General features: G+C 48.8%; 2 protein-coding genes across 2 annotated transcripts in view; both read right to left on the reverse strand.

Annotated features, from left to right (window-relative positions):
* The window catches only part of LOC147099792 (ferritin heavy chain, oocyte isoform-like), a 346,456-nt gene that overhangs the window by 229,684 nt on the left and 92,189 nt on the right, over positions 1 to 24,583 (reverse strand). The window lies entirely within an intron of this gene.
* On the reverse strand, positions 18,991 to 21,824 carry LOC147099799 (ferritin heavy chain, oocyte isoform-like). Its single transcript, XM_085969387.1, has 4 exons — positions 21,657 to 21,824; positions 20,179 to 20,325; positions 19,672 to 19,797; positions 18,991 to 19,323 (listed from the first exon to the last, which is right to left on the reverse strand). Exons 1-4 carry the CDS (start codon positions 21,756 to 21,758, stop codon positions 19,171 to 19,173), a joined length of 528 nt encoding a protein of 175 aa, XP_085825513.1. The 5' UTR covers positions 21,759 to 21,824; the 3' UTR covers positions 18,991 to 19,170.

Genomic DNA, 24,583 nt, shown 5'->3' on the forward strand with positions numbered 1-24,583 from the left:
TTCTCCACCTCCATCTCCACCACAGGTCTTCTCCAAGCGTCATAGCGGAGCGGACACAAGTAGATGGGCTGCGCGGGCGTCAGTCATTTAGGTGTTTCGGCTGGGGTCTCGGGGGCGATAGGGCTGTTAGCAACCGCTACCTTCCCCTGCCAGGTCATCAGAGACCGCATAGTCTCCAAGACTGACTCGATCGCAGCGGGGTCCACAACCGCACCACCCCCTTTATTCGGGGCAGAGGCTACGGTTGGGTTCTGGACTGGTGTTGGGGCAGCGGCCTGCACTTGTGGTTGTGCTGGTGTTGGGTAAACTCTCGGGCCGTTGGCGACTCGGGCTTGGGCTTGATCTTGGGCTGCGGCGAACGCTCTCTCCCTCTTATCCTTCCAAGGATTCCTACAGTCCTTGCGCCAATGACCCTCCTTCCCACACCCGTAACAACTGCTACTTGCTTGGGGATGGCGATTTCCCTCCTGACGCCATTCCTTTTTAGCAGAGGCTGCGGGTCTCACCTCATGCACCTTTCCTTTCACAACAGGCGTTTTCTTGCCCTTGTTGTTTCTATAACTGATCGTGAGCTGATCTAGTACTACTTCCTCCGTGGAGCGGGCGTTAGTGGGGTCAAACCATGCTTTGGCCTGTTCCTTCACTACTGGCAGGCAACCTGCTACCAGGCACCGAAGCCAGTGAGCCCTTTGTTCGCCATCCAGCCCGGCCCGGGCCGGCCCGCCCGGGCAGCTGCGCCGATACACTGGCCACAACCTGTCGGCGAAAACCCGTGGGGGTTCTCCCTCTAGCTGCACTGTCTTTTCTAAACGGAGGAACGGAGTTCCGTCCCCCTCTCCCATGATCTCCAGAATCTCATCCCGTAGCAACTCATAGTCCCTGTGCCCTCTCTTGCTCTCGTCAGGGAGACACTGGAGGAGCGAACTGTCCAGGGAGAACAGCAGCATTTTAGACTGTTCAACCCCGTCGCAGTCATTGACTGCTGCGGTCTGCTCCACGTCCCTGAAATGCACGGAGGGATCTCCTGACTCGGAGAGTTTTGGGATGTGACTTATCATCTCTCTTAGCTGTCGTGCGCTATGAGGCATTATGATCTGACTCTCAAGGGGTCCGTCATCGCCATTTTCTTCATTTGGACCGATCCTCCGGTGTCTCGTTGGACACATTGGCGCCGGCCCCGACTCTACTGTCTGGGGTTGCTCTACCTCAGGGCTCTCTTCCTCTACCGTCTCCGTCTCCTGTCCCGGAGTCCAAGACTCCTCATAGGCAGGAGGCGCAGAAGGTTCGGGGGTTGGTACCCCAACTGCCTCTTGTGGAACCGGTCTTTTGGATTCCTTGGCTAGCAACAGCTGACTCGCTGGTGGATTTATGAGACACACCAACCTGTTTGCCTTCGCTAGGGCCTTTCTCAGGTCCTCTAGCTCCCGGCGGCAAGCGCTGTGGTCGGTGTTCTCAGATCTATCCTCCATGGCCATCTTATATGCTGCCCTGGCTCCCAGGAGCTTTTCCTCTTGGGCATCTACTTGTTTGGCTAGACGGAAACACCTCTCTCTCATTCTACCTTCACTGGCCTTTGTAAAGTATGCGCATATACTTGATACAAAAAGGAAGAGACAGCTTGGAAGGGTTTAACTTAGGTCTTTACTTCATACCCACAGGCGGGAACTGAGGGGAGATCAGTACCCGCAGTACTATTTATACCCCTATGGCCAGGAGTGGTACTACGGTATCACTACGCCCTACAAAGTAGTGCTGCCCTGGCCATAGGGTTAAAGTAGCATACATATTACATACACAACATTCCTCCCCTTTTAATTAAAACGTACCCGTGCAATTAAGTCAACAGATGCACCATAACTAGGGCTAATAACATTTGGTAACACAACATACATAACATATTTACATCAGAGTTGTCTACCTATATATATATAAAAAGAAACATGTTATAGATTCAGTCTCTGAGGAGGCCTCCTGTCTCGACTAGGATAACGTCTTTCTCTAGTCGGTCTCGGTGTAGGCGGCGGTACTTCCGTCACCACTTCATCGCTGGAGTCGTCGGTGTCTGATGGCACATCCTGTGCCGTGGAGCTCACTGGAGTGCTGAACTCCTCGCCATCCTGAGACTTCTGTAGCGACGAGCTGGGCCGTGATTCCGCTGGAACAATGTGCTGAGACGTTTGAGGTAGTGAATCAGTTGGGTTTCTGGACTCCACAAGTTGATCAGCATGTCGTCTGATTATGCCGTCCCCTGTCTCCACTGTGTACATCAAAGGTCCCTGGCGGGCCTTTATCGTACCAGACCGCCACTTTTCATTTCTATAATCACGGGCCAACACTTGCTGCCCCACCTCGAAGCTCCGTGTCTGTCTGTCAGGAGCCCTACGAAATACTCGGTTTTCCACATCTCTCCGGATGTTTGGTCTGAGCAATTCGAGGCGAGACCTTAACCTTCTATTAAAGAACATGACGGCGGGGGCCTGGTTGGTCACCGTATGTGCAGCATTACGGTACGCGAATAGGAAATTGTCCACCTTGTGTTGTAGTGGCAACCTTTCCTCCCCCATCGCCTTGATGGCCTTTTTAAAAGTCTGTACAAAGCGCTCTGCCAGCCCATTTGTAGACGGATGATATGGTGCGGACGTATAATGTCGCACTCCATTCCTTTTTAGGAATGCTTGAAATTCTTCTGCCACAAATTGTGGCCCATTGTCCGAACAGACTTGCTCGGGCACCCCGTTTCGGGCAAAAATGGTCCTTAAGACTGCGACCGTCTTTTCGGCTGTCGTTGATGACATCTTTATGACCTCCGGCCATTTTGAGTGGGCGTCCACTACAATAAGGAACATCGCATCCATGAAGGGCCCAGCGAAGTCCACGTGGATCCTTTGCCACGGCGTTGAGGGCCACTCCCACGGATGTAGTGGGGCTTGGGGTGGTACGTTCTGTACCATCTGGCACCCTTGGCATGCTTTTGCTACTTCCTCGATGTCCCTGTCAATGCCGGGCCACCAGACGTAGGCTCTGGCGAGGCTTTTCATTTTGACACCCCCCAGATGACCTTCGTGTAAGTCCCGCAACACTTTATGTTGTAATTTTTGAGGGACCACCACCCTGGCTCCGCACATCAATGTGCCCCGGCATACGGACAACTGGTCCTTCCTTGCCGAAAACGCCGGCAATGATGCGTCACCCTGCGCCGGCCAGCCTTTCACGGTCAATTCGTAAACCCTTGCCAGTGTCGGGTCATTCTGTGTTTCCCGCTCGATACATTGGCTGGTGATGGGCAAGTGTTCCATAACCGCCGTATGATATATTTCCACGGGGTCCTGTACTATCTCTTCGATCTCTGCAGGCAATGGTAGCCGCGACAGGCCATCCGCATTGCCATGCTGTTTGGTACCCTTATATTCGATAAGGTACTGGTGTGCTCCTAAGAACAGTGACCATCTCTGTAGCCTTTGGGCCGTCATCAGGGGCACCCCTTTTGTTGGATTAAATATGGACACCAACGGTTGATGATCCGTCAGTAGTGTGAAACGTTGTCCATGTAGATAGTGGTGGAATTTTTTTACACCCCACACCAGACTGAGGGCCTCCCTGTCGATTTGCGCATAGTTTCCTTCGGCTGTAGTTAACGACCTTGAGGCAAATGCTATTGGCCTCTCCGTCCCATTGGGAAATTTGTGTGACAACACTGCCCCTATACCATACGGGGAGGCGTCACATGCCAACCTCATTGGCATTTTTGGGTCAAAGTGTGCGAGCACTTCCTTTGATGTAATGAGTTGTTTACCCTTTTTAAAAGCAGCCTCACACGCTTCGTCCCAATTCCAGGAGACTCCCTTTTGCAGCAATGAATTTAGTGGATGTAAAATGGACGATAAGTTCGGGAGGAACTTATGGTAATAGTTTATAAGGCCTAAGAATGATCGTAACTGAGATACATTCTCAGGGGGCGGGGCCTTCACTACTGCCTCGATCTTTTCTGGGGACTTATGCAGGCCTTCCTTATCTATAATGTGACCACAGTATGAGATACGTTCCTGGAAAAACTCACATTTCTGCTTGTTCGCCCTGAGTCCGTATTGTTGCAACCGCAGAAGTACTCGCTCCAGGTTAGCGAGGTGGTCGTTATCCGTTTGTCCTGTCACCAGGATGTCATCCAGGTAGCACTGCGTTCCTGGAATGCCCTGTAGGACCTGTTCCATGGTCCTCTGCCATATGGCTGGGGCGGACGCCACACCAAATACCAGGCGATTGTACTGGTACAATCCCTTGTGGGTGTTAATCGTTAGGAGCTTTTTCGAGTCCTGCTCCACCTCCATCTGTAAATAAGCTTGACAAAGGTCAATCTTCGTAAAGTGTCTACCCCCAGCTAACGATGCGAATATGTCCTCTATCCGCAGCAGCGGATACTGTACCGTGTGCAGGACTGGGTTAATAGTTATTTTAAAATCCCCGCAAATGCGAACCTTCTTTGGTTCCCCCGGCGTGTTATTTGCAGATTTCTTTATAACTGGGACGATGGGCGTGGCCCACTCACTCCACTCAATCTTTGTAAGGACACCTGCACTCTCTAAGGCATCCAGTTCTGCTTCCACAGCTGGCCGGATGGCGTAAGGCACCGGTCTGGCCTTACAAAACTTGGGGTTTGCGTCTTGAGCAATAGTTATTTTTGCTCTAATGTCCTTTAAGGTCCCCAGCCCTTGTTGGAACACCTCTGGCGTTTTTGCCAATATTTTCGACAGCCTGCTTGTAATGGTTGCATCATCCTTGGTGGTCTCTACTTTTATCTCGTGTATCGACTTCCAGTCGAAATGGATTTTTCTTATCCATTCCCTACCCAAAAGTGGTGGTCCGCCGTTTGGTAGGACGTATAAATAAAGTCCTGGCACTTTTCTGCCATTGTATTTAACTGTTACTTGCATTTTTCCCTTCGGGTAAACTTTTTGTCCCGTATATGTTTTTAATTTGATTTCGGTATCCTTTAAGGGAATGCGTTTGAACAGCCTGTTATAATCTTGTTCATTAATTACTGATAGGGCTGAACCCGTGTCCAGCTCCATATTAACTTCGACGCCTGCTACCTTCATTTTAACCCACATTGTGCTGTGGTCCTCCGTTTTGTCTACACCATATAACTTGAGACATCCCAGACCTTTAGGCTCTGCTTTTGTGCCTTCCTGTGACTCGTCTGAGCTACTGTCAGATATCTTATGTATTTTTGTCCTTGCCTTGGTACTGCTCGGATTGCCCCCACTATTGGGTTTCGTACCCGACCGACAAACTTTCGCTATATGCCCCTTTTTCCCACACTGCCGGCATATTTTATCACGAAACCAACAATTACTTTGGTCGTGGGTGGTTTTGCCACAACGGTAGCATTTACCTTTGTGAAATGTCACCTCATCGGTGTCATAGCCGGTTGTATTTTGTCGTATTTGGGCAGCACCCTGTGCTGCTGCTTCATGTGCCAATGCTATTTCTATCGCCTGATCTAGGCTGAGCTGTTTCTTGGCCAGCAACCGTTTTCGTGTACTCTCATTTAACATGCCACAGACAAATCTGTCTCTGATCGCTTCCGCCAAAAAGGCTCCAAACTGGCAATGTTTGGACAACCGTCTGAGCTCAGCTAAATAGGCTGCCTGCGACTCATCATTCCTTTGGTCGCGTCTGTAAAAGCGGTACCTTTCCGCTATAAATGGTGGCTTAGGGTTTAAATGTTCCTTTAACGTATCAACAATTTGGGCATACGTTTTGTCTGCTGGCTTTTCTGGAGTAAGAAGATTCCTCAGCAGACCGTATGTTTTTGCCCCCATAGAATTTAATAAGGTTGCTGCCTTTTCGTCATCTTTCACCTTGTTTACTATGCAATAAAGCTCATGCCTTTCTACATATGCGTCCCAATCTTCTATGTCGGCAACAAATTCTGACAACCGAGCTTCTTTAGCCATTTTTAAAAGTACTGAAGATGTTTTCCCGCCTTTTTCCACTAGATGGCGCTGTTATTTTTTTTTCTAAGAGAAAAACTTTCCCCCTTTTGTCCACTAGATGGCGCTGTTCATTTTAAACTGCAGAAGAGAAAAACTTTCCCCTTTGTCCACTAGATGGCGCTTTTCCCGCCTTTTCTCCCTCTGCTGTCAACGACGTCTCTCCAGGTTCGTTATTTTTTTTTTCTTGCAGCTCCCGTTATTGCCACCGCCGCTATTACAACGACCTTCCCCTCTCGTGGCCCGCTAGTCCTCGTGGCTCCGTTTGTTCCCCAGATCGCCTGCCCGTTCTGGCCCTTGCAGCTCGCGTTCCCCAGGAAGGATTGCAGTTTACCTGACCCTGGGTGGACTTTTGCCCCGTGGCTGGAACGCCCGTTCAGCCTCTTCTCTCAGCTGCCGCAGCCTTCACTGGAACCTCTCTCTCTCGCTCCGTTGCTGCCGCTCCTCCTGAACTGGGTGGCCTCCTTCGGTCGACGCTGGACTCTGCAGGCTGGTAAGAAGCTTCTCTCCCCGTACTGCTACCGATCCTTTGTTGCACCTTGTACTGGTGAGTTCGAACGTTCCTAGTCGCCAGTGTAAAGTATGCGCATATACTTGATACAAAAAGGAAGAGACAGCTTGGAAGGGTTTAACTTAGGTCTTTACTTCATACCCACAGGCGGGAACTGAGGGGAGATCAGTACCCGCAGTACTATTTATACCCCTATGGCCAGGAGTGGTACTACGGTATCACTACGCCCTACAAAGTAGTGCTGCCCTGGCCATAGGGTTAAAGTAGCATACATATTACATACACAACAGCCTTGGCCTCAACGACCTGACATTTTAAATATTCTACCCGGGTTTCGTGGCAGCGAATTACAGAGCGGCGTTCCTGATTCAGCGCGTCAAGCGATTCAATCAGTTTTTGACCTCCCGCAACCTTTTCCTCTACGTCTTTAAGCAAGCCGTTGATCTGGACTGTCTGTGCTGCAACTACCTGGTCCAAAAGCTGGACTTGCTTCTTGTAGCACATCAGCCAGACCGCCTTTTCTACAGATTTCTTATGCTCTCTACCCGCTGTCCACTTGATGGCTGCGTCTAGCGGGCGCCTATCCCTTAGTAGATCAGATATCCATTGTTTTGTGAGGTTGACTTTTCCGAAAACATAATCTGCTATTCTTTCATCCATCACATTTCGTTTATTCAGATCTTGATCTAACGCACTACTTTCCTGCTGCCAAGGTCCTGCCGCGGTCGCCATTTCTGTAGGGGGTTTGTCTGCTCTCTTGCCCGTTCTGGCCCCCTGCCAGGCTTCGTGCAAGAATTACCCTTGAGTGGTTCGACCCACCCCCCCTACGGTTCTAGACCTTGGACTTAGATGCAGAGAACAGTAGTGCAGAGAAGAGGACTCAATAGACCAGGCTGAATAGCACGAAATGGATGCTTTTATTTTTGAACAGTTTGAAGCATTACAAAATACATGTCATAGGCACAGATTAAAGTAACTACAATCATGCACAAATTTATGAACTTGACTCTATGGAAATGGGGAACACACGGCACATCGTAAAAGGGGAAACACATTACGATTTCCCTTAACTCCCTCCCCTATACCTAAACTAAGTTTCGACCTGGGGAACTTGGGATCATGCTCACCACTCCCGAAATCGCGAAAAGGGGTTCGCAGACTTTTTGACACCGCTTCCCGTCGTCACGTGGATTGGAAGCTTCTGGCGCAGTCGATATTCTCTCCTCCCTCGAGGCGGTGGGGTAGACCCAGCCTCGATGAGCGCTCGTCAAGGTTGAGATCCACAATCGTGGATTTGGGTTCATGGAGTAGACCTAGATGCAGGTTATGCACATGGGAGAATCTTGTGGCATCGATCGCCGGTTCTCCAGAGGGTTTCTTCTCCGTCGGCCTGGGTCGTCGATGACCTCCCGACCCCAGTACCCGGGCCACCCTTGTCGTCTTCTCGTCGTGGCCGAGCCTTGTTTGGCTGAACACCGGCCACGTTGTCCTTTTTCCGAAACCGTCCGTCTTTAAAAAGACGAAAACGTTTTCATCGATCTGCCGAAGTGGAAGAGGCGCCGATCCGGGCACCGTCCGCCCTTCGTTCGTTCCTCGTAGAAGAAAGTTCTTGAAGAAATGGAAGCCTGAAGTCGCCCAACAAGAAGCCGTAGCAGTGAAGAAGAAGTAACTTAGATGGACTTTCAATCCATAGTTATACTCTTTTGGGACAGTCTTATCTCCCGTCAAATCATAGTCCTGTCTTTGTATTAATTTTGGCGGGCAGAAATCTCTGCAGGGGCGCTTTGTCTTGTAACGGAGCCGGTGATAACTTGAACTGGCCTTCCTGGCCGATAATGTCTGTTAATGTCCTTTGCATTGTCACCGCGGCTCGGTTCGCATATTGATCGGTCCGGACATTTTCCTTGATGGCTGCTAAATGGTTTTTCCTTTGTACGATAAATGGGTATAAGTGTTTTTACATTATCCGCCCATATCTTGATGGGCCCCATCCTGTACTTATAATCCATTGAATATGTATGCTGTTGCTCTGAGTTTCGGTTCCCAGATACTGGCTTTCGCGGGCTCACTGTCTTCAATCCACAAGCCTGTCTGGCTTGCAGTAACAGAAATAAAATGGTTCATAAACTGATCACGGGGCCTGGCGGCCATTTTGTATGCCCTTTTATCAAAGGTTTTTCTGTGCAAGCTTACTTTGGTCAATAAACAGTCTTATTTTATCCAGTTTTCTTGCGTGATTTTTGCTGAAAATTGCGAATCTTACAATGTCCACAGATTTCTGAAGTTAGCTGGACAGGTAGATAAGGTGGTTAAGAAGGCATACGGGATACTTGCCTTTATTAGCTGAGGCATAGAATATAAGAGCAGGGAGGTTATGCTTGAACTGTATAAAACACTGGTTAGGCCGCAGCTAGAGTACTGCGTGCAGTTCTGGTCACCACATTACAGGAAGGATGTGATTGCACTAGAGAGGGTACAGAGGAGATTTACGAGGATGTTGCCTGGGCTGGAGAATTTTAGCTATGAGGAAAGATTGGATAGGCTGGGTTGTCCTATTTATCCCTCAAATAAAAACAGAAAATGCCGGAGACACTCGGCAGGCCAGGCAGCGTCTGTGAAGAGAGAAACAGAGTCAACGTTTCAGGTCGATGACCTTTCGTCAGAACTGGAAAAAAGCCGGAAATGGAACAGATTCTTAAGCAAGTGAAGAGGCTGGGAAAGGGGAGGAAAGAACAAAAGGGACGGTCTGTGATAGGATGGACGGCAGGAGAGATTAAGAGACATTGAGAGATATTCAAGGCAAAGGGAGATGGTAATAGGACAGGTTAAGAAACAAAGGATGGCTCTAGATGAAGTGTAAATTGTGCTTTCTTTTAATATTAATCCCTCAACCAACATAACAAAAACAGATGATCTGGTCATTATCACATTGTTGTTTGTGGGAGCTTGCTGTGTGCAAATTGGCTGCTATGCTTCCTACATTACAACAGTGACTACACTTCAAAAAGTACTTCATTGGCTGTAAAGTGCTTTGAGACGTCCGGTGGTCGTAAAAGGCGCTATAGAAATGCAAGTCTTTCTTTTCCCTAGTCTCATTCTTTTGTATTTTCCCACATTATATGCCATTTTCCACCCACCTATCCCGATCCCTTTGTATTTGTAGGTCCGCCTCACCCCCATTATTAGATTCATGCCAGCTTTAAATGATGGTTAACTGTGTATGTGTGTTTTTGTAATGTTTTAAATATTACCTTTTGCACGAGTACATTCCATGTATTTGACATGTACTGGGGTAAGTCTGGTCTATCCGCCGGGGAAAGGATGTTTGAGTTAAGCTGACGGGATTGGGGGGATTGCAGGAAGAGAGAGGCAATCACTGTGTGTACTCTTTTTGAGCAACCCATAAACAAAGAGACTAACTAAACTGAAAACATTAAGTGAAACTTAACAAATTAAGTTGAAATTTGGTTGCTGGGTGATGAATCACTCCAGTCCCCACGGGGCCCACCGGTCGCAGGCGGCCGCGAGCGTGCCGGGTTCACCGCGTGCTCCATCTCCAAGGACACCCGGGCACGAACGTGGCCACGGAAGAGCGGCAGTCAGTCGGCCGAACGACCCTCTGCTGCCTGGACCCAGTTGCTGGCAATCACTGTGTGTAGTGTTGGTTGTGTAGACTTTGTCCCACTGATGTGAAGAGACTATCTGTTATAGACTTGTTTTAGTGATTAATCTCTCTTGATGTTTGACTGTCGAGAAGGAAAGTACAAATGGAAAAAGAGGCGAGGAGACTGGTGAATCTTCTCTGGTGGAACAGGAAGTCCAGTAAATCATTCTGAGATGAGAGTTACTGATGTTTCCCTCAATCTGGTCAGGGAAGGACGGTGCTGTGGTTCCATGGATACCTTGTGTTCCTGTTTGGACCACAACACTGTGGGATCAACAGGAAGGAACAGGCTAAGAAAGCACATCAAAGGTCTAACACTATTGAATGAAAGATGAAGTAAGGAAAAGTGGGACTAGTGGACTGACACACGTGTTCATGTGATACAGGTATGTTGAGAATAACCTCAGATTTTCACCCAAGGTCAAAACTCAGATAAAGCTCTAACACTGTGACCACGTCTCTAATTGTTTATCCTATAGTTACCTTGCTCTATTCTCCAACTCTCCATTAGGCTTAGAAGTGGCAGCTTTAGCCGTAGGAACCTAGTGCAGTGTGGTTCTAAGCCAATGGGACTCCATGAAGAGAGTATTGTTCTTCACCCCCTCCCCACCAACAGAAATGATCTTCACCAAGAAAAGAATCCCATAAAGGCCAGTTGGAACTCCCAGATTTGAATTAGGACAATTCTACTAGACTAGATTGGGTGTTTAAACAAATTGTCTGCAACTTAAAACATCAAATGAAACTTAAAATTTGGTTGCTGGGGTTGATGATGCATTCCAGTCGCTGCGGAGCCTACCCGTCACAGAAGGGCTCGAGCATGCTGGCCGACACCGCGTGCTCCATCTCCAGGGAGAACCAGGCGCAACCATGGCCACGGAAGACAGGCAGGCAATCGGGCCGAACAACACTCAACCGCCCGCTGCTTGGACCAGTTAATGGCCTTTTTCGGAAGGCCCAGGAGTAGTCCTATGAGAAGGTCCTCTCATCTGCCTGCTCCCTCCACACTGGCTGACCGAAGATCAGGAGCGTGGGGCAGAAGTACAACCCAAAAAATTGAGCAGCTCCTTTCACATAATGAAAGGAGGACTGCCACCTCACATTCTGTGTAAACACAGCCCAGTGTACTCTTTTAGTTTGGACCAACAACAAATTTGACTGAAAATTAACAAAAGTTCAACTAAAACTTAACAAATCAAATTAAAATTTGGTTTTCCGGCTTGACGATGCACTCCAGTCCCCGCGGCGCCCACCGGTCGCGGAAATACTCAAGCGTGCCGGCGGACACCGCGTGCTCCATCTCCAGGGCCACCTGGGCGCGAACATGGCCGCGGAAGAGAGGCAGGCAATCCGCCTGAATGACCCCCCGGACAATTGATGGCTTTTCTAGCCAGGCCCAGGCCGACAAGGAGGTCCTCCAACCTGCCCGCTCCCCTCCGCACCGGGTGACCGTAGATCAGGAGCGTGGGACTGAAGTGCAACCAAAAATCGAGGAGCAGCCCCTTCGGGTAATGAAAGAGGAGCTGCAACCTCTCACATTCTATGTAAACGTGAAACACGGACTCCTCCAGGCCGCAAAAAATGCAGGCGGCCTGGGAGTCCGTGAACCTATTTAAAACCATATTGCACGGGACCGCTCCGTGCAACAACCTCCAGGCCAAGTCCCCGATGGAACAAGGGAGGACTCCCGCGTCGAGAGCCCTCCATTGGGGACCTCCGCCACCGCCGATCAGCAAGACACCACGCCAAGGCGTGTCCGGACGGCAGACACAGACGGCAAAGTGGAGTGTGCGCAGGAGCAGCCCGTACAGGAAACTCCTCCGCGCGGAATGAAAAGGCACGGAGGGCCTTTCCGCGAGACGGCGCAAGTTGTGAGGAGCCGGTTCACGAGGGGAGTTTCGGGGCCTGGCACCGATAAGGAACTCCATCTGAACGGGGGTAAGCTCGGACGAGATTGCCCCACGTGTTTAAGCCGCCTCCATACACCTAGTGGACCTGGGGCCCAGTGCCATTTTCACCGACTCGAAGGCTTTGACCGCGAGCCGGACATTGGCCCAGGACAGGCGCCGCGCCAGCTCCTCCGGCGCCATCCAGCCCGCTCCTCCGCCATCAAGCAGATCCCCGACTCTGGTCACCTTGCCAGGCACAGCCCTGCGCTCCGCCAGCCACCCGAACCCACGGTCGTGGAGGTGCGGATTCCTGAGCAACGGCTCCCGAAGGAGAGCCGCCGCTCCTGACGGGGGAAGAGCTCCGCCTAGAAGCGACGTAGTTCCAAACCCATAGCAGTTCCTGGTAGAAGACACGCAGCTCCCGCAGGCTGGCACGCATGCCGCCCACTTTCACAAACAGGAGCTGCGTGGCGTAATTGAGGCCGTGCAGCTGGTGGAAGAAATACGTTGCCAACGCACACCATCTCAGAGGACACAGCCCAGCGTAGCTCTTGTCTGAAGACAACCAAATGTTATCAGAAAATAAGCAACCACTCAAATTTACAAGGAGACAAAATCCAGTCCAATGTTGGACAGTTTATTTACAGTTAGTGACAGTTGATATTACAGAGCCCAGGTCTCACAGCTCTTTGTACAAAGTCACACAACCCATTATTCCCTGAAGGACAGGGTCTCCCACACAATTATATAAACACGAGTACTGAACACAATAAGCTTCAGTCACTCTCCCCCAGGGTGTGCTTGTCAAACAAGTACTCTCCCATGCCATTCTCAGGGGCTCCCAGTCTCTTCAAGTTGGTGATGTGATCTCCAAGCTTCTTGATTATCTTCACTTGCTCATCCAAGTAGTGGGTCTCCAGGAAGTCACACAACTGAAAAGAAACAAAAAGTGAAACAAGTTATGGCCAGTAGCAGATATCAAGGAACATCCAAGCTCCCCCCACTTCCTCTAGAGTTGGTATTTTAATCCTCTTGGACTGGAGGATAGTCAAGTGGTGTAATTGAGATGATGTAAATTTGCTCAAATGATCTAGTAATTCCTGTACAATAGATGCTTAGATCCTGGAACCACTGCGACACACTTATTCTCAATGTCCACATAAGGCCAACTGTCCCATCCTCACCCCAACCCCTTTAAGAACCCAGGAGACACCCCAACACAAAGCGATTGGGCATGTAGATTGTTGAATCGGCTCAAGGACAGCAAGGTTCCACCACCTCCAACATACCCAAAAACCCACCAAGAACTTACATGAGGGTCAGTGCTCCCAGTGGAGAGTTTGTGCAGATCCAGCAGACTCTGGTTGACATTCTTCTCCATCTGCAGAGCTCTCTGCATCACCTCCAGACCATTGCTCCACTCATCCTGCTCTGGTTTCTGAAGGTGAAAGTCACAGTTCACTTACAATGAATTAAACAAAAAAGACACAAGACAGCACAAGGAAAACAGGGGTGAAAAGCAGCCAGAAATCCATGTTACCATGAACCAATGTGTCACAGGAATATAGAATGACAGCATTAAGCCACCAGAACCATGGATTCAAATTGGAACTAATTGCTTTAGAAAGTATTGGAAACAAGGGGAACCCAACAGAAGGCCACTCATTTATTGAATCCAACCTTGATGTCCTCCAAGATGATTCGGCCTCCACGCCGATTCTGGAATTTCATCAATTTCTCAGCATCCTCGTGTTTCTCATGTGACTGCTCCTTGAGGAACTCTGCAAAGTGACGCAGGGCAACATCATCCCGGTCAAAGTAATAGGACTGTGGAGAGAATTTTAAACAGCTTCATCAGACCTAGATCTTCATATACAATGCAAGATTATATTTACCCCTAGTTAGCTAGTGAGTTCTTAATCTTGCAAAAATAGATAGAACCATAGAAGATAGGAGCAGTAGTAGGCCATTCGGCCCCTTGAGCCTGTTCCAACGTTTAGTGAGATCATGGCTGATCATCCAAACAAGTACCCTGTCCCTGGCTTCTCCCTTGATCCTGAAGATACCATTGGTTAACTAGCAAAATGCAATTCACTTCACTAATCTGAACATGTTGGCCAGCTTCTCCTCCCAAGAACCAGGATGAAACAGTCAACCAACAAATAAAAACTATAAACTACAGTTCAGGATTATATTTCATGACCAGTCAAACTAAACTCTACTGCTGGATAAGTAGTCCCTCCTCTATTTCCTGTCATTCAGATGAGATGTTAAACAGAGGCCCTGTCTGTCCTCAGGTGGATGTGAAAGATCTCAAGGCACTACTTCAGAGAACAGGGGAGTTCTCTCCAGATTCCCAGGCCAATATTTATCCCTCAACCAAAACAGATGATCTGATGAGTCTCATTGTTTGTGCAAGCTTACTGTGCACAAATTGGCTGCTGCATTTCCCACATAACAGGTGACTTCATTGACTACCTCCCAAAGTGCCTTGTAGCCAAAGAGATCTAGGCACAGTGAACAAGGCTTCAACACCAGGATTCCCAGAACTTCACTTCCAGTTAAAGAGAAAGCCAGTGAGGACCTGCCATCATGTCACTCACTACAGTCACCCCACTGAAACTGAACTTTGTTTCATATCAACAAGCACCAACAGTCACTTGACCAGGTTTGTGCTCTTCTGTTACAAACTCAGGCAGCAGCTGAGCTCGTTCCATATATTAAACCTGGTCAACAGAGTGCAGCTGCTACAAGGAGCAGGCCATCAACACAACAAGCTCACCCTGAAGTACTCACTGCTCAAAGATTGCTTCCCCAGGTAAGGAAGTCAAGAGAAATATAGTTGAAAGCCAGTTCATGGAACTACAGAATGTCCAGCTTTTAAGAATACAGCAACAAGGAATACAAGACTCACCATGGAAAGATAAACATAGGAGGAATAGAGCTCCATGTTAATTTGCTTGTTGACAGCATCCTCACAGTCCTTGTGGTAGTTCTGACGTACTTGGGAGGCCATCTTCACTATTTCCTGTTATACTATTACTGCTCACTAGCACCTAGAAAGTTCAAAAACTAACCCTTTCTAACTCAAGCTCTTGTATTTATACTACTGGGACGGCCTGCAATCAAACAAGGAATGACATCACCAATGATGATTGACAATCCCTGAGAGCCAATCAGGAATCTTTCCTGAATCCAGGCACCAATTAACAAAGGAGAGGGTGTGTGGGGGAGGAGGGGGGGGAGACCCAGAGCCAATCAGAGCTATGGAAAACCGGCAGGTTTGGGAGATCAGTCTCGGTGATGTCATTGCTTTTGGGTTCCTTGACCTTCTTCAAATCGGAAAGTCTCTCGTTGTTCGATGCTCTCATTTGAATTAAATGACAATTTGCTGCTTTCCAAAAGCTCAAGGTGCTGAGAATCATCCTTCGCTATCGATGAATTTTCCTACAATTGTTCCTTCATCGTCGCTGGGTCAAAATCCTGGAACTCACTGCCTAACAGCATTGTGGGAGTACCTTCACCGCACGGAGTTCAAGAAGGCGGCTCACCCCCACCTTCTCCAGGGCGACTCGCGCCGGGCAATACATTCTGGCCGTTGACAGCGACGCCCACATCCCGTGAATTAATATTCTAAAAATGGAATCAATTGATTGGAAACATCTTTGTGTGTTATGGAACATACACCAGAGTATTATTCATTTCACATTTTCAGATTCTGTAGAACCGGGACCCATGAGGCTTGACTTTCCATTAAATATTTCTCCCCATCACACAATCCCTTCGAATGTAAAGACAGAAATTTCTCTTCCAGAAAAACAGGCATGTTCCCGATGGCGGGGAGTCCAGAACCAGGGGTCACAGTCTAAGGATAAGTGGGAAGCCATTTAGGACTGAGATGAGGAGGAATTTCTTCACCCAGAGAGTGGTGAAGCTGTGAAATTCTCTGCCACACAGGGCAGTTGAGGAAAATTCATTAAATATATTCAAGAAGGATTTGAATATATTTCTTGAGGCTAAAGGGATCAAGGGATATGGGGAGAAAGCAGGGACAGGGTACTGAATTTGGATGATCAGCCACGATCTCATTAAATGGCTGAACAGGCTCGAGTTGCCGAATGGCCGACTGATGCTCCAATCTTCTATGTTTCTCTGTGTATTTTCTAGCCCGTCACTCGGGGAGCTGCTACCAGGGCTGTGCTTCTTTGTAGTCAGACTGTAGGAAATGTATCGGCACGGAGCGGGGTGAACGTCGACCTCATAGATTTTGTGAGATGCAAACAGTTACCATTAGTGCCGTTCTGACCTCAGTGCGGGGAGTGCTTGCAGCCGAACCGCACCCGAGTTCAACGTGTTAAATTGGTATAGAACCTCGGTTAGACTACACTTGGAGTACGGTGCACGGTTCTGGTCTCCATAGAATCATAGAATAGTGCAGCACAGAAGGAGGCCATTCGGCCCATCGAGTCTGTCCCGGCTCGTTCAAAGAGCAATCCAGTTAGTCCCACTCCCCCGCTCTTTCCCCAGGAACCTGGAATTTTTTTCTACTTCAAGTATTTATCCAATTCCCTTTTGAAGGCCACTATTGAATCTGTATCCACCGCCCCATCAAGCAGCTCATTCCCAATCCTAACCACTCCTTGTGTAACAACGTTTTTCCTCCTGTCGCCTCTGGTTCTTTTGCTAATCATCTTAAATCTGTGTCCTCTGGTTATCGACCCTTCAGCCATTGGAAGCAGTTTCTCTTTATTTACTCTATCGAAACCCTTCATGATTTTAAACACCTCTATCAAATCTCCCCTTAGCCTTCTCTGCTCTAAGGAGAATATTACAAAAAGGATATAGAGGCACTGGAGGAGGTGCACATTTGACTTACAAGGATGATAGCAGAACTGAGAGGTTATATCGGTCAGGAATGACTGAACAGGCTGGGGCTCTTTTCTCTAGAAATAAGAGGGCTGAAGGGTGACCTAATAGAGGTCTTTAAAATGATGAAGGTGTTTTGATAAGGTAGATGGAAAGAAAATGCTTTCACTTGTGGTCTTTTGTGGTTGCACAATTTATCTGCAGCTTCAGAAAATGTCAAGTAAAGTTTATCAACTTAAATTAAAGTAACATCAGCCAGGGATCAGTTGTCCCTCCTTTTGGTTGTACAATTTATCTGCAAATTTAAGGAAAACGTCAAATAAGGCTTATCAACTTAGATTAGAATGACACCGGCCGGGGTGACGATGCACTCCAGTCCCCGCGGCGCCCACCGGTCTCGGAAGGCCTCGAGCGTGCCGGCGGACACCGCGTGCTCCATCTCCAGGGCCACACGGGCGCGAACATAGCCGCGGAACAGAGGCAGGCAATGCTTTCGCTTGTGGGGGAGTCCAGAACTCGGCCATAAATATAAGATAGTCACTAATAAATCTAACAGGGGATTCAGGAGCAACTTCTTCAGTGGTTAGAATGTGGAACTCGTTACCACATGGAGTAGTTGAGGTGAAGAGCAGAGATGCATTTAAGGGGAAGTTTGCTAAAAAAGGAATAGAAGAATATGCCGATCGGATTAGATGAAGAAGGGCAGGAGGAGGCTCGTGTGGAGCATAAACACCAGCACGGAGCAGTCGGGCCGAATGGCCTGTTTCTGTGCTGTAAATTCAATGTAATTCTTAAAACTTGGGCGCCTGTAAAGTTTTTCACATCGAGTGAGCTGAAGACTTTGTTTTGTCTGAAACATAAAGCCGTCAAACTCAGCCCGACTCGTAGAATTGTGGCTCATCGTCGTGTGAAATGTGGGGACTCCGATACCCCAGAAATGCCTCAGAGATGCAAAGACATCAACGTGGAATGGCTGAAGATGGCAATTTCATTGCACCCGCTGCAGTTCTCAGCTAAGTTCCTAAATTAACGTGTAAACACTGGCGTGTTGCAGCTGCAGCATCATCAACAGTTGAATCCATGCCTGGGGGTGAAGGACACAAATGGAGATGCAGTAGGATTTGGAAAGGATGATTGCTATTTGGTATGAACTGCACAATGGGCCTGAATACCAATCAATACATTTATGGAGGAGCTGCTGGTATTGGGTTTATACATTGATGGAACAGGCAGGGAGGGGGGAAAAGAGTTTCAGGAAAAGTATCTATTTAACTTGGGGGTTGTACTTTGTTCATTTAATGAAATACATTTACTCCTTCCAGAAGGATTATATTTTGTGGGAATATAGTTCCACATGGATTCCTCATCCTTCAATACCTTACCCAAGACCATGAGTGTTGGCAGGTTGGTCAACCATGGTGGGGGAGGAGAGGGGTCCCAGAACAAAGCCCAATAGGGTATTCACACTTTCCTAGTAAGATATCTTTGGAATTCTCTACCCCAGAGCACTGTGGATGCTGAATCATTGCCCTTCATTTACAACACAAGATTGAAGTATTTGCAAGAAATACCTACAATTGAAAGGAGATCTTTCAACCTGTGTCTGAATATCCAAGTTAAATATAGTCAAATTACAGCAGCAAAAAAAAAATTCATATGACTGTTCCCATTGGCAGAAGGTTCAAGAACCAGAGGCCACCAATTGAAGGTGATTGGCAGGAGGCCCAAAGGCAACCTGAGGAAAAACATTTTTATGCAGGGAGTGGTTAGGATCTAGAATGCACTAACCGAGGGTGGTGGAGGCTGATTCAATCGTGGCTTTCAAAAGGGAACTAGAAAATACCAGAAAGAAAAAAATTGCAGGACTACAGGAAGAAAGGGTGGGGGAGTGGGATGAGCTGAAATGCTCCTGCAGAGAGCCGTACGGGCTCAACGGGCCGAATGGTTATAGCACAGGAGGCCATTCTATGACCGAATCCCATGACAACACTGCTGCGCAGCCTAGTGTAATACAGGAAATGTCACCAAGTTATGCTAACTGGAACAAAAACTACTAAAATTTACAAAGAGTCAAAATCCAGTCCAATATTGAACAGTTTATTTACAGTTAGTGACATTTCACATTAAGAGCCCAGGTCTCAGCTCTTGTACAAAGTCACAAGCCATCATTCCCTACAGGACAGGAGTCTCGCACACAATTATAAATAAAAGTACTAAACACAATAGGCTTCATCCCTGCAGTCACTTCAGTCACTCTTCCGCCAGGCTGTGTTTGTCAAACAGGAACTCTCCCATGCCATTCTCAGGGGCTCCCAGTCTCTTCAAGTTGGTGATGTGATCGCCAAGCTTCTTGATCATCTTCACATGCTCATCCAAGTAGTGGGTCTCCAGGAAGTCACACAACTGGAAAAAGAGGGAAACTAGTTATGTCCAGCAGCAGATTTGAAGGAACATCCTAGCTTTCCCCTGTGTGTTTAATCCTCTTGGACTGCAGGACAGTCTAGTGGTGCAATTGAGATTAATGGAATTACTGCATCATTAGATTAAACTTCCTGCACAATAGGGGCATAGATCCTAGAATCACTGGGACACATTTACTAGTCAATGTCCACAGTAGGCCAAGCTCCCACCAATCAAAAACCTAAGAAGCACCAACACAAAAGCTATTGGGCATGGAGATCTTTTGAATAGGCTCAAGGTTCCACCACCTCCAATTTAACAAATGCCCACATTACAGCATCAAGAACTTACATGAGCGTCAGTCCTCTCAGTGGAGAGTTTGTGCAGATCCAGCAGACTCTGGTTGACATTCTTCTCCAGCTGCAGAGCGCTCTGCATCGCCTCCAGACCATTGCTCCACTCATCCTGCGCTGGTTTCTGGAAAGGGAAATACAGACAGTTCACTGTACAATGGATTAAACAAACAAGTATTGAAGGAAATTAGGGGTGCAAATGTCTACTCTTACCATGAATCAATGTGTTTGAAGAAAATAGAACTACTGCATTAAGCCAACACAACTACCGGAGTCAAATAACAGATGTATTTAAGGGGAAGCTAGATATGTACTAGGGAGAGGTGTATAAAAGGATATGCAGATAGGGTTAGATGACACACGGTGGGAACTGGTTCGTGGAGTATAAACTCTGTCATGGACCCACTTGGCCTGTTATAAATTGGAACCAATTGCTTTAGAAAGTATTTGAAACAATCAGTCCGAGGGGTTCCAGACAGAAGGTCACTCGTTTATTGAGCCAAACCTTGATGTCCGCCAAGATGATTCGGCCTCCACGCCGATTCTGGAATTTCATCAGTTTCTCCGCGTGCTCCAGTTCCTCGTGTGACTGCTCCTTGAAGAACTCGGCAAAGTGACGCAGGGCAACATCATCCCGGTCAAAGTAATAGGACTATGGAGAGATCAGAAAAGTCGTTGTGTATCTCATAGCAGACCTATCATGGTTATTGTACATAAAGCCAACCTTGATTTCGCTTTCTTTCAAAGGGTTCAAGCCTCACTGAACTTGTTGTACATTAGCACAGGCCTACTTACTTCACTAACCTGGTAGAGTGGACAATCTGACCCCTAGCAATAGGGAAACTGGCCAATGGAAATGGCAAAAAAAAAGAGGCAACATGAGCAAACTCAAGTGCATGAACTGCCTGAAAGGGTGGTGGGAGCAGATTAAATAGTAACTTACAATTATTGGCCCAGAACTATTGCCAAGGGGCATTAGAAGCAAACCCATTAAAGTCTAGTCACAGTGCACAGTTCATGTAGTACATCAAAGAGGAGAAACTGGTCTGAGTCTTACTGGCTACATTCATCCCATGGAACTAAAATTACCACAAGCAGCATTAATTTGGCACCTTCAACACTAATCAAGGCATTTCACAGGAGAACCAGATACCAAGGAATAAAGGTTCATAAGCCTTCAGAATTTGAAGTGCTTGGTCAAGGTCAAGAAGTAGGAAAGCAGAGGAGTTAAGGGAGAGTTCCCCTGAGTAGGGTCAAAGTGGCTGAAGGATTTACCACCATTAAAGCAAAAGGGAGTTAGCGAAAAGACAGAAGGGCACAAACTAGTACTTAAAACTAGGAGATTAAGAATATTAGGAACAGGAGTAGGCCATTCAGCCACTCAAGCCTACTTCACCATTCAATTTGATCATGGCTGACCTGTAGCTTTACTCCATCCCCCTCGAGACCCTTACCCAACAAAACCATCTGTCTTGAAAGCTCCAATTGTCCCAGCATCCACAGCTAGGAGGTGGGGGGAGGAGAAAGCAGGTAAAGAAAGTGTTCCAGATTTCCACCACCCTTGTGAAAAAGTACCTCCTGACTTCCCTCCTAAATGGGCTACTTCTAATTTTAAGATTACATCCCCTCATTGCAAAAGCAAAGTAGGGAAAGGCCATGGAGTGATTTAGAAGTGAGGATAACAATTATGATTTACACACTTTGAATGCAGAGTGTATTCCAAATATAAACTTCAACACCACACTCACAAGAGCCCAGGAAAGAGAGTCATTAAGATACTCAGAATATGGTTCAGTTACTGCAAGGACCAGAGAGGCAGTTTTTTAATTAATGCACAAGATGATCAATTACATTATATTAATTATAGCTTTAAAAATGAATTTACTGTGCATAGATTGAGGGGTGGGCTAGATACAGCACAGAATTTAGTAAAGTAACATTACATAGACTCCACTATGAAGTGGTCAGAAATACAAGACTCACCATGGAGAGATAAACATAGGAGGAATAGAGCTCCATGTTGATCTGCTTGTTGACAGCATCCTCACAGTCCTTGTGGTAGTTCTGACGCACTTGAGAAGCCATCCTAATTATTATTATTTATTGCTAAATCTAAACTTTGTTGAAGTAAGAAGCTGGGATTTAACCAACCCCCCGAACTCCTAGTATTTATACTGCTGGATAACCCAGGGCGTGGCCGCCTAGGTGATGAGTGACATTCCTCAATACCCAATCAGAAGTGGCAGCCTCTCAGAGCACCAATCAAGTAAAGGGAGGAGGGGAGATGACGCCCAGAGCGAATCAGAACTTTGAAAGGGGGTCGTCCGGCCGGATTGCCTCCCTCTCTTCCGTGGCCATGTTCGCGCCCGGGTGGCCCTAGAGCTGGAGCACGCGGTGTCCGCCGGCGCGCTGGATCACTTTCGTGACCGGTGGGCGCCGCGGGGACTGGAGTGCTTAATTGGGCTGGAGAACCAAATTTTAATTTGATTATTGAGGTTTATTTGAAGTTTTATTGGTTTATTACACTTTGATTGGTTTATTTACAGTTTTAATGGTTTATTTACAGTTTTTATGTGTCTAAATTTATGGTTTTACCAAAAGAGGATCAAGTAAAGGGAGGAGGGGAGATGACGCCCAGAGCCAATCAGAACTTTGAAAGGGGGTCGTCCGTCCGGATTGCCTCCCTCTCTTCCGTGGCCATGTTCGCGCCCGGGTGGCCCTGGAGCTGGAGCACGCGGTGTCCGCCGGCGCGCTCGATCACTTTCGTGACCGGTGGGCGCCGCGGGGACTGGAGTGCATAATTGGGCTGGAGAACCAAATTTTAATTTGATTATTAAGGTTTATTTGAAGTGTTATTGGTTTATTTACAGTTTTAATGGTTTATTTACAGTTTTTATTTGTCTAAATTTATGTTTTCACAAAAAGAGGATCAGAACTTAGAAAAATGAGTGTCATTGGCTGACAAGGCAATAAGGACCCCAAGGGAAGGGGACAGTAGCCTAGTGGTAAATTTAGTGAACCAGTAATCCAGAGGCCTGAATCATTCTCTGCCTTGCTCTGAGTGCTGCAGGTTGTCTCTGGCTTCCTCAGAGTGCTGCAGGAGGAAAGAAGAGCGTGGTGGCCTCCTGACCTGGCAAGAAGGAGAAGCACCAGTCCACCAACAGCCAGACCACCTACAACTGAGGTGCCTGGAGGGAGAGGAGGAGAGGAAAGGCCTCCATCTCAGGAGAGGGAGAGAGGGGAGAGGAACACCAGCCAACTTCTACTTGGAAGGAGGGGAGGAGCTGCATCGTTACTTCCAACATCTGCAGGTGGGTGTCTTTTTTGGGCATTCCCCAAAAGACTGTGTATTCTAGGCGGGGGGAGGAAAGAAGACGGGCCGGAAAGCCTGGCCTGGGTCGGCTGGAGCTGCCCAGGTGAAGCCTCTTACTCGCTTACCTGCATCGAGAAGACCTGGTGTGGGGCTGAGCCTGGGCTTCTTCCAGCCTACCCAGGCGAAGACATCTTCTCCCCCTGCCCGAAGACCATCTGCATAGACTTTGTCACCATCGGGGAGTGCACCCCTGCTGACACCCACCCACCAACAACCACCTAGAGTGCGGACCCTGCCTTTGCGGCCCCCCCTCCTTCCCACCCATCCCCTCTCTCTCTCTTTATCCCTCTCCTTTGTCTCTCTCAGAGGGCACCTCCATTGAAACCACTAATAGCCACTTGGAGCAGAGAGGAGGAGGCCCCTCTCCCAATCATTCCATCAAGGGGAGAGGCGGGCCATTGGCTTTAAGCTCCCTCTGCTCGGTGGCAGACATTAAAATTTACTCCCAAGGCCACTTAATATCACAGGGCCTGTGACTTGGGGTGTGTGTAGCTCCCAAAAAACAAACCACCCCAGTATGGCTTCGACGTCTTCGGCGGTGACGGGGCCAGCGAGAACGTATGCGGCGGTGACGGCCAAAGCCGCGGCTGCTCCCGCTCCTTCCGCTGCCCTGTCGCCGTTCCGACTTATTACAAAGAAGCTCGGGGTGAAGAGCTACACTCACCCCAACATGACAATCGAGGATTGTGTGAAGGCGATGGCTGGGGTTGTCGGCCCTTCAGCCATCCTCGCCGCCTCGAGGATGTATGGGAAGGCTGTGTTCTTCCTGGAGTCCGAGCGGGCGGTGGCCCTGGCCATCGCCCAGGGGCTCACCGTGGGCGGGACCTTCCTGCCGGTGGACCCTCTTGAGGCCACCGCGCAGAGGGTCGTGTTGTCAAACATCCCGCCCTTCATCTCCGGTGAGCTCCTCCTCCCCCACTTGCACCAACTTGGGGAGGTGAGGTCGGCGATTACGCCAATCCCGCTCGGATTCCGGGAACCCAGCCTTCGCCATGTCTTCTCCTTCTGGCGCCAGGCATTTATCCAGCTGGCGCGGGAGGGGGAGACGGACGGGGCCTTTACAGTCCTCCACGAGGGCACCCCGTACCGCGTCTTCTACACGACGGACGGCGTGCGGTGCCACGCCTGCAGGGAGGTGGGGCATATCCGTAAGAACTGCCCCGCCTCCAAGGCCGCCAGATCGTCTGGCGTGGCCGTAGCTGGCACCGCCGCCGCTCCTCCCCCCGGGTCTAGCCGTGCCCCCCCTCAAACAAATACCACCGGGGTGCGGTCGTCGTCGGAGGTCGATGCCATCCTGGCCTCCGGCGGGGGGGGGGAGGGTTGTCCGGTCGGGAGGAAGGCGCGGGGGAAAAGCAAATACCGGAGGGCGGGTCCCCCCGGGGAGGGCGTGCCCCACAATATGGAGCCCCTGACGCCAGAGAGCGTCGCCGCGCTAGTCGCGGAGTGCGGTGGGGGGGGGGCCCTCGTGTCCGAGCCTGTGGCCGCGACCGCCGAGGCGGTAGCGCCAGAATCTGCGGCCGGGCTCGGGCCCGGGGGA

Source organism: Somniosus microcephalus, chromosome 28 (genome assembly GCF_052327205.1).
Source record: "Somniosus microcephalus isolate GS21.2 chromosome 28, FLI_Smic_1.0, whole genome shotgun sequence".
NCBI classification, from domain to species: Eukaryota; Metazoa; Chordata; class Chondrichthyes; order Squaliformes; family Somniosidae; genus Somniosus; species Somniosus microcephalus.

Excerpts from the sequence above, each read along its gene's own strand:
- LOC147099799 (XM_085969387.1), bottom strand. The coding sequence starts at position 21,758 with ATGGCTTCTCAAGTGCGTCAGAACTACCACAAGGACTGTGAGGATGCT. Across the intron at positions 19,798-20,178 it reads TCATCTTGGCGGACATCAAG|AAACCAGCGCAGGATGAGTG; the intron begins GTTTGGCTCAAT and ends TTCCCTTTCCAG. Across the intron at positions 19,324-19,671 it reads CTGAGAGGACTGACGCTCAT|TTGTGTGACTTCCTGGAGAC; the intron begins GTAAGTTCTTGA and ends CTCTTTTTCCAG.